The sequence below is a fragment of the Azolla caroliniana genome, unplaced genomic scaffold (genome assembly GCF_043228905.1).
Source record: "Azolla caroliniana isolate FFs.n. ecotype wild unplaced genomic scaffold, voAzoCaro1.0.p SCAF_18, whole genome shotgun sequence".
Lineage (NCBI taxonomy): Eukaryota > Viridiplantae > Streptophyta > Polypodiopsida > Salviniales > Salviniaceae > Azolla > Azolla caroliniana.
Window position 1 is genome coordinate 14570126 of NW_028230453.1, and position 10408 is coordinate 14580533.

General features: G+C 38.6%; 1 protein-coding gene across 1 annotated transcript; it reads right to left on the reverse strand.

Moving 5' to 3' along the window:
- Positions 1–244: 244 nt before the first annotated feature.
- On the reverse strand, positions 245–10057 carry LOC147852465 (homeobox-DDT domain protein RLT2-like). The gene is made up of 18 exons (XM_087334357.1): positions 9777–10057; positions 8785–9339; positions 8380–8483; positions 7393–7926; positions 7213–7293; positions 6924–7100; positions 6421–6643; positions 6170–6270; positions 5964–6050; positions 5725–5880; positions 5454–5627; positions 5192–5365; positions 3893–4594; positions 3031–3495; positions 2001–2627; positions 1717–1821; positions 1381–1620; positions 245–1285 (listed from the first exon to the last, which is right to left on the reverse strand). The coding sequence occupies exons 1-18, from the start codon at positions 9880–9882 to the stop codon at positions 608–610; spliced, it is 5289 nt and encodes a 1762-aa protein (XP_087190483.1). The 5' UTR covers positions 9883–10057; the 3' UTR covers positions 245–607.
- Between the last annotated feature and the right edge of the window lie 351 nt (positions 10058–10408).

The following is a 10408-nucleotide window of genomic DNA, read 5'->3' on the forward strand; positions in this document are numbered from 1 at the left end:
GAAAATGCTCATAACTTCTCACCACGGCAATAGAATTCAGCAAATAAACATTATTAAAAAACTCTCCAAAGAGCTTTCTAATGAGCTATAGAACGCAGAAAACAGTGGTGTGAGAGAAACGGGAGCAGAGAGAGAGAGAGAGAGAGAGAGATTAACGTCTTCTAAGACCATAATTGGCCCATGAGACAATTGGTTTACAACAAAATGGGATGTTTACCCAATCATCGAAAATAAAAAGAGCAAATTATCGAATTAATTTTCTATTATTCTTGAAAATATGAGTGAATGTCTCTCCCCTCAGGAGAGGTTCGTATGTAATACATTGGCAGAGTTATGCATGTTTGTGGAGTGGGCAGCGCCCCATATGCAATCCATGTGGCATCCAATTATCTGGAGAATATCCTGCCACATTCTACAAAGATGGAAAAAATATGAAAAAATTTGTTACAATTTAAAGACATCTACCTTAGTGGTAAGAACTATGTGAGGTCCCCCCCTCCCGCCAATAAGGAGGTAACTAGTTCGATTCTTTACAATATTTTTACAAGTACCTGTCAAATGGTCTTTTATGGTCATACATTATGTTGACAACTGCTGGCTGTATTGTTCAGTCACTTTCATCATATGAATCGGAACATGAATCCGAATCGGAGTTGGATCCCGAGCCTGAATCTGAATCCAAATCTGAATGGGGTCTGTCATATCTTGTACCTTTGCTGAAATCTTGTTTATATTCATGTTTTTGCACTCGTTCTTCATCCCCGTTCTCTATATCTTCTTCCATGGAGTCTGTATCAGGTTGTTCCTCATTGACAATAGTTTGCCCCTTTGCTTGATCGAGTTCTTCCAAGGGAGCATCATCTTCCTCTTTCTCTTCCCCTTCCTCATCATACTCATCCTCAATAAGAACTTCCTCGTCTTCCTCTTCAGCTCCACTTGTATTTTCTTCTTCTTCGTTATCATAGTGCATTTGACCATTAGTTTGATTGATTGTACCATTATCTCGAAAATTCTCCCACTCATTTGTCCCTTTTTTCAAGCTCAGTTCCTCATTACATGGAGTGGAGTGCTTATACTCCGCAGTAGGATTAAATTCTTTATCCTGTGCCGGTTTCTCATACCTGCTTCTCGAGACCTTAATTACCAAAGATGGACGAGATACTTCAGAAATATGATCTCTCTCTTTCTTATCCTTTGTGACAGGATCTTTGTGCACATCACTCCCTCCCTCAATTGTAGCAGCATCAAGGTTCAAAACTTTTTTTGAAGAGGCCAAACCAGATGCCTAAAAAACCAAAATAAGAAACATCATAAGAAAAATGTGTTCATGAGATACATGCAAAAAAAAAAATTGTTCCTTTCTTCAGACACAAGCCTTACCTTTTGATTTGTGTCTATCTGACCACTCGAGTGTTGTTTTTTCTGTTCAACATCATAAAAGAGGGCAGCATCAAATGTTTGAAGCCGGAGAGCTACAGCTGCGGTTGTCCGAGGAACCCAAGGAAGAACATTTGATCCATCTCGAACATCCAACGAAGTATCCTCTAAGAGCTCTTTTGTAGTTCCGAACGAAGAAGACAACCAATCTCTTTTAGTTGCCCCTTCTAACTCAGTCAATAGCTATTCATCGCATACATAGGTATGCAGTTAATGACTCAGAATTGAAAAGCATATTTCATAAAGAAATTCCAAGATAAGATTTCAAACACTAAACACCTGAAGTAGTTCTGAGGGAGATGATGCATGCTTCAATGAAACCCCCCATGCCTTCCGTTGAGATCCTGTCCATGATGAATTAATTGCCTCCATAGGAATAGCAGCCTATAACAATATAAGTTTCAGTAAATTTAAATTGCAACATTAGAAGACATTTAAATTTGGTACAACCAAATCACAAGGAGCTCCAGGTTTTGATTAAGTTGAGGCTTTATCATAAAAACTATTTTAGATCATAGTATGATCTCACATAAAAAAAACAAAACATCATAAAGAGCACCAACCTCAATGGAAAGGATCTGAGCCTTCAAAACCTGAACTCTGGGTGGAAGCAACTTAACTGAACTAGTCATCCCTCGTTTCTTTTCGTACTCATTCACATTAATTCTGGACTTGGCATTCAATTTCTCTGCATTTTCAAAGGCTGTATGACAACATGAACACTGTTTTTCCTGAGGCCAATAGAAATCATGGCACATTTCACATAATGCAAGAAGTTCAGAACTTCTCTTTGTGATCCTCATAGCAATGAGGTCAGAAAATTCGGGTGTCTGCATACTCCAAATCCACTTTTCAAATTCTTTATACCGCTCAAACACATCATTTCTTTCAGTTTGAATATTTCCATTCTGAATCTGTATCGATCCTCTACATTTGAAGCTCCCGCTGTCTTGAAATACAGTGCCACTTTCTGAGCTGCCATCTTCTGATGTATAACCGGCAACATTTGTTGAAGCAAGCCCATTATTGGAGCTCATAATTTTGCCTTCTTTGAAAAGTAATCTCTGGCTACAAATAGAAAGTTTATTCATTCCTTGCCTGATCAGATTTTCTAACTTCTGTAAAACTCCATGAAGGTGAGCTTCACGAACTCCTCGAGTGTCCAAACTTTCCATTAAAGCGCTGAAAGCCTGCTTAATAATCATTCTTTAAGCAACACTACAATAAACCAGATTATTGCATTTCATGTAGATTTATCAGCAAAAACTGAAAAACCAACACCTTATATGCATGGCACAATGTGATGAACTACCTCTTATTTGCAAATGTAACGAATGATAATTTGTAGGAATGCTAAAACAAGCAGCATATTTCCCATTTATTAGCAAAATGTTACAAACGAGTTAATTTTCATGATAAAAAGAAACACTATTTTGACATTATTTTTCATGATTAAAAGGAATACAGTTATTTTACAAAATCTCCATTTTTTATTAGTACAGATGCAATTAATTTTTCATCCTATAATGTAAGTTTTAAAATAACTTTTCAAAACTAGCAAGAAATGCACTCCAACAGCCAACACACATGTACCTCTGCAGTATCAATTACTTCCCAGTGGCCATCCTCAGATGATTCAAAATACACTCTCCCACAACCAGGATCTTCAGCAATATAAGCAGTTATGAATTGCCAATAGCGATTGTGTCGCCGATCCATACCAAGGGGCTGAGATCTAAAGACATATAGTTCATCAGCTCGGAAATCGATATCAACTTTAAGCTGTGCTCGGGTTTTCTCGGAGCTAGCACCCGATATACCCATCACTGAAGCATCTTGGTGACTGGGTAGCCCTGATTCTTTATCAAGATGGGGATTATGTTTTGTGCCACCTACAGAGGCAGTTTCTAAGGACTTAACATCTCCATCACATGGACCCATACGGGAGCCTTCTGCAGCTTGAACTTTTGAGACCTGTTCTTCTTTAGAACGCCGTTTATCTTGTTGTGCTTCAGCCCACATTTGCCTCTTAAGAGCAGTAGCAGCTTCCATGCGATCCTGTGCAAAGTAGGTTGACATCATCACTACTTGAAGACTCCATAAAAAAGGATTATGCATTTTCTACCTACTTGGAAATTACAAATATACTTGAAAAGTAGAAAAGGAATATTCATCAACAAAACACTAAAAATACCTCTAGTTTTCAAATATTTACCAGGATACCCAATGTAATTGTAAGTTGTGTGTTACAGAGGGTAATCTTGTTAAATATAAAGAAATCTAGGGGTATTTTTTGTATTTTCCCATTGTTCTATCTACTTGAAACTAAAACATATGCATTTTTTTACATACCTACTTGAAAACATAAAGATATGCATGTTTTTATATTTCTATTTGAGAACTACAAAAAGGAATACACATGATTTTGATATATGCAAAAGCATATAATCATCACCTCCAAAGCCACACGAATAGTATTTCCTTCGTTCACAGCTTCAACTAATGCTACTAATGCATTCAATCGCTCTTCAACACTAAGTTCAGAATACTCCCCTTCCATCAAGCCTTGCACCCATGGCTCACCCGCATGGCTTTCATCTATTTCTGTGTCTACATTAGAATCAACATCTTTTTCTAGATGCAAACTTGTTGCTCTTCCATCTACTAATGCATTGGTAGATATCAAACTCGGCAATGAGGCATGTTTTCCTTTATCATCATACATCTGAACACTTTCTAAACCTTTGTCCACAAGTTCTGGTTTCTTCACTTTTGATATAGGGTCACCAGGTGTTCCTTCAGTTTCAATCACTTTCCCTTGCTTTAGAGAACATGGAACTTTGCCTCGATCTGCATTGTCAACATCCATACCATCTGACTCATCATCAGAAACTTGTTCTCTGTCTACCTCATCGATGCCTTCCATGTCTTTCTCAACATCATAAGTATCAGAGATTGGCCCATTCTGGAATAACCTTGTCCTTTCCACTGCTGCTTGTAGCAGCCGTTCGGCATCCTCTGGATTTTTCCGGAATTGAGACTTCACACAGTACGTTGAAGGTGCTACCCTTTCAAAGAAAATTGTGTCTCTTGACAATGCAGCCGTAATGGAGGATTCAGGAGTCTTGGTTGTTGAAAGGTCGCGCAAACCGTATTTCTAGAGAAAACACAGATTGTGTATCAGGTTGATTTCAGATTTCTATAATGACTTGGTGTCTTTGGATACATATACACATACATGCAAATACACGTGTAGACATGCATATTAATTTTTATACACATCAGAAGGCCAAATCAACATTTTGAGCATACGGATAAATATAAGACAAAAAGCTATCCCCCAAATAAAGCATAAAAAAGAAAAATAAGACAAAATGAATTGTAGTATATAAACAAAAGTTAGTTAAAATGGAAGCACACACCCAAACAGGAAAAACATTATGGCGAGTTCGACGGCAATTTCATTATGCATAGCGTGCACAGGACTATATCACCACTACTCTTATGTCATTGTGCATCAAAAAAGATTAAAATTATCATTAAGTGCATGGCAATCCCATCGTGCATAATGTGCACAGGAATATATTGCCACTGCTCTCATGTTATGGATACCGAATCACATGTGCATGTATAGTCTTACAAGATAAACAGCTTTGACAAGCATTCAAGATATCACATAGGCTATTGTGGAAGGCTAACAAAACCAAGGAAAAAAACAGGAAGAAGGTAGCTATGGGGCAAGAACTGAGAATACCTCAATACGGTCAGCTATCTCTGTAATCGGAAGGCCACTTGGTCCTTCAACTGAGAGTACATGAAATGCGGCATATTTTACTGTACCAGGTGTCAATCGGTATCCGCATTTACGAGAATTTGACCCAACCTTTGCTTTGCTTACAGATCTCATATTTTGCTCAGCACCATGTCCCTTTAGAAGCGAAAAAAAACCACCTAAGCATTTGATCCAGCTAACATCAACAAAAAAAGAACTTAGCATTACGCAGTTTAGAAAGAACCTTCTGATGGGCATGAAGACCATCATCAACAATGGGTACATTAATAACTTCAGCCTGTTGTTTCCAAATGGGGCCATATCCAGCAGCTAGAGAGAACTGCCTGAGAATTTCAGGCCAAGTTAAAGGGTTAAGATACCGGCTCCATTCTCTATAATCAAATCCCCATGCTAACGCCTGGGAATACCAAAAAATAAAGATAGGTCAAGAAGAGGATTAGTCATTGATATGAATAATTGAAGTGTAAGATTTCTCTCCAACTGATTGTACTTACGGATTCCACAAGTTGTGAATGCCCGCCTCCAATAGTTGATGGTGCTGTGTATTGATTCACAGCACCCCCGTATGCAGAAACTTTCCCAACATCTTCTATATCTCTTAACATAGTTCTAATGAGTGAAATATGTATCTCTGCAAGTAGTCTAGGATCCTGAATAACATATCAAAGATAAGGAACACCAAATTGTATTCAATGTATATATAGAAGCCACACACTAGATATGAGGATCTCACATAGTCATGGAATGCTTGTACAAATTCATCAAGGGTAAAGGGCCAGAGGCCCAGAACATCTGCAAACGCTATCAAGAACTTCCATACCTGTAAACAGTAACACATCAAACAATAACTTAGGAGAAGAGTAACAAAAAGTATTATTTTCAGCTACATGGATCTCAACATGTAAACAGTACTCCTGATTACAGGCCCACAATGCATACCATGAAAAGGTTCCCAAGATTCTGCTGAGAGTCAATCCATGGGCTGATTCCAAGCGGATTCTTCATCTTCACAGATGGAGGTGGGAACTTCTTTAAAGACTCTGCAAGAGATTCAACATGCCAAAAAAACATGTCTATTTAAAGTATGTAGGTAGAGCAATAAATTAATTAGCACAGAACATCTGATTCCATAAAATAATCTGTAAACATGAAGGGAAAATACATTCATAACCAAGCGTTCTCATTCATACCTTTGTATCTATCCAATCCCTTTAATGTATCTCCATCTAAGAGATATATAGAGGGAAGTCCATGTGATGTTGCAGCAGCTTCTAAGAGTTCAAGGCGTTCATCATCAATAAGTTCCACACATTCTCGAGCTAATCTGCGAGCGGTTGCTCTTTCAATGGCAGCCTTGAGCCTAGTAGCTTCTTTAACCTTCCTTGCCTCCTCTTTCTCTCGTTCTCTCTCTAGCTGAATGAGGACCAAATAGTGTCACAAATAAGAAAATTCAACCTAGCATTCACACTTGACATAATGTGTTATGAGCAAACACATAACTGAACAATTAGGAGTTGAAGTTATCAAAGCTAAAGTTTGTCCATTAGCTATGGTTATGGCTACAGAGTTGGTCCATTAACCATGGATGGTTATGCTTCGGCTGTAGCCTTAATTAACTCCTACTTGATTGTGTGTTCGTACATAACAGACTGGCCAGTTTAAAGGCTATATATCATATGATTTAAGTATATACCCTTTGAGCTTCCTTTTGTACAAGTCGTTCCTGACGCTCCATTTCTCTCTTTACTTCTCGTTGAACTCTCTCATCTTCACGTAGCCTTTCACGTTGTATACGCTCATCTTCTCTCTGCTTTTCTCTCATTATTCTCTCAGTTTCTTTCTCTCTGTCCTTTTGTAATTGCTCTCCCCTCTGTTTCAGTCAAAACAAACATATTTATGATGAGGCAGCATCCTCTCTCATATGTAATTTTTCAAATAATCAAAACTTGAACCAGAAATCCACACTCTAGATGTACACTGACCTTCCATTGAGCAAGGTCCACATCTTTCTGCATCCTTTTTCTTTGAAAATCTACATCCTTTATGACTCTCGTCTCTTCATTCTGCGAGTAAGCCAACCAACTGTTATGTCAGCACACATTTGGATCACAAAAAACAACAAACCAAGTGAAATTTGAAGCATCGAGAATCTTACAACCCACCTTCCTTTTCTTGTTCCCGTGCATCAACTCCTCTTCACTATTGTTATGATGCTTCCCAATGCCATGAACAGAAGAAGTTCCAGATGGCATTACATGATAAAGGCCATTATAACCCCCAAATTGCCCCTCATAACTAAAAGATCTGAATGCATCCTGATGATGTGAACTCCGAGGTTGAGCAAAAGCAAAAGTATTGTGCATATCACTCTGCATCATTAGATTACCACCACTAGCATTGAGTGGCTTTTCATCAAATCCAAATGCATTTACATGGCTCTCATGTCCCTGCATAAGACCTCTTTGTAGCATGAAACCTGACCTAGAACTCTCAGATCCAAGAAAAACTTTTGAAGGCGTTGATCTTTCTTGTGATTTAGATGCTACACCATCCCTCCCAGACGGCTTCTCTGGAATGAACTTATATTCCTGTAATGACCTCAAACCTAACTGAGTGCTCACACTCTGTCCACTGTCCATTCCCATGGATTTTCGATTACGAGCTGATTTTTTGTTGTGCTCAGGATAAAAGGGATCCTGGAAACAAAAATAAAATTTAGTCTAACTCTCTATGTCTCACACCAAATTAATTGTTCGTTTCTCTGGATCCTATCTTCATCAATATCTGCATCAAAACTGTAATTATATTATTTAATACCTTAATTTTCTTTAATATTCAAACATCTGCCTATGTGAACCACCAAAAGTGGATTGTATTGATTCAACGTATTGACTTATGGTCCCATACTCTTTCGTGGCATTCCATGGATGAAAATATGACTTTCTTACCCACACCCATTTGGCATCCTAAAGACGACAGCATTTCTATCTCTAGGGAAATCCCCCAGGAAAAGGATTTTATATATATATATATATATATATTTGTTGATCCATCTATATATCTACTCATTCATTGAGTAGGCTCAATTAATGAAGATATATCCATCTGTATTCTCATGAATAGGCACAGGGATGAAGGATAAAGCTTACTCTTTGTAGCTTGATATCAGCTTTCCCGCTACTTATGTCCTCAACTCGGCTTCTCAAATCCTGTGAACTGAAGGATTTCCAGTGGTCCTGTTGTTGCGAAGACACTACAAAAATTGTAGAGTGATCCACAGGGGAAAAAGTAAGAGACAGATAAAATACTGTATAGATCTATCTAAAGCCATTAACAAGAAATTACAACTGAAAATGGTACATCAGCATTTTGAACGTTAAAAGGAAATGGCATCTCAAAGATATTAACAATAAAGAAAATGCTATGTCGCCTCATCTATGAAAACAAGGAAGGAAACATTATCTCATCCATGAGGAGATGTTATCTCGTTTATATGTGCATGAGAACAAAACAACATGGCGTATCTATGAGAGAGAGAGAGAGTATATGCATACCAAGAGGTGAGGAAAAAGCTCCTGTCGTTGGAAGGGGATCAAACTCGATGCCTAAACAAGGGCTATCCTCCCTCAAAGGCTCTCCTAATTGTGCTTCTACAGCAGCAATAGCTCGTAGTTCTGCAATTCTGCAAGGATCCATACTACTATTCATAATTGCAGCTTCCCTTCCTACAATCCGTTTCTTCTTTGAATTTGCTGATTCTTTGTCTACATATCCGCCTTCTCTCCTCTTGATCTTCCAGTCCTTTTCATCTCTGGAATGGTAGCTACCACTACTAAGTTGCTCTTCCTTTTTTAGAGGAATTGATGGAGGATCTATCTTTGTGTTAGTGGATGCCTTCTGCATATTCTGAGAGGATGTTACCTTTAGATGTAATTGTGGGCTTCTATCAGAGCTTATCGCTGGCTCTTCTTCTTCTTCTTCTTGATCTTCTTCCTTAGCTTTCCTTTCCTTAAGCCTTCGGTGACAAAACCACATCTTGAGTTGTCTGTTAGAGAGACCAAGCTGAATAGATAAGCGAGCTCGAATCGCCTCTGATGGGTATTTCTCCTCTGTTCGAGCAAAGATTCATAATGGTTCGATCAGTTTCGGAACAATAAAGTTCAAAATCGAAGGAATGTTCGCAGATCAAACCTTCATATCCCTCCTCTACTTAAGTTTTCATGTATCAAATTTACAACAAAAGATTCAACATCAAAGAAACATTGCAGATCGCAGGTTAATCTTCTTCTCCTCCTCGCCTTATCAATTTCATGTAGATATTAACGTCTGGGGAAACATTCAGAGAACTTTGCAAATCAAAAGTTTTATTTTCTTCCATCTCCTCTTATAAATTTCATACAAAGTTTTTACGCTGATAAAAACGCTCAGAAACTTCACAGATCAAAGCGTCCTCGTCTCCTACTTCATCTTCATCTTCCTTATTAAACGTGATTAGTATAAAGAGAGTGAGACAGAGAGGGATCATGGTATCAGAAAAAGGGCATACCTGCGAACGCGCGTTCCAGAGTCTCAAGCTGCAATGGTGTCTTCATTTTCCTCTTCTTATCCTCTTTCTGCGAGGTGGGAGGGGTTTTCGAGGTTTCTTCCTCCATCGGTGGATTTTTCTGCTTCCCACAAGGATTTAGAGGTCCGTAATGAAAAAGGCAGGCCGACGAAATTGTACACAGAAGGTTGTTATATGGATGGGATACTGAAATAAGGGCATTCTGAGGGGGCAGGGATCATCAAAGGGTATCGAAAGGAAGAAGTGGGGGCGGGGGGGGAGGAGACAACGGTGATGATGCTGAAGAAGAAGTGATGCAGAGGAACCCTAAAAACAGATTGTTCAAAAAGGAAAGGGGGGATGAAGATGGGCGTATGGGAGATGAAGAACAGAAATAGATGAATGAACGAGAGGGAGATGAGAAACAGGGGAGGAACAGAGAGAGCAGAAACAGATGAATGACAGGAAGAAGAAAGAAAGAAAGAAGAAGAAGAAGAAGAAGGCAGAGGAGATTGATTGAAGACGAAGAAGAAGAAGAAGAAGAAGAATGTGTTATGATCTGAGAGAGATTCTCTCACTTTCTCTATCTCTCTCTCTCTCTCTTTCTCTCTCTTCTGTGCTCTGTCTCTCTCAGA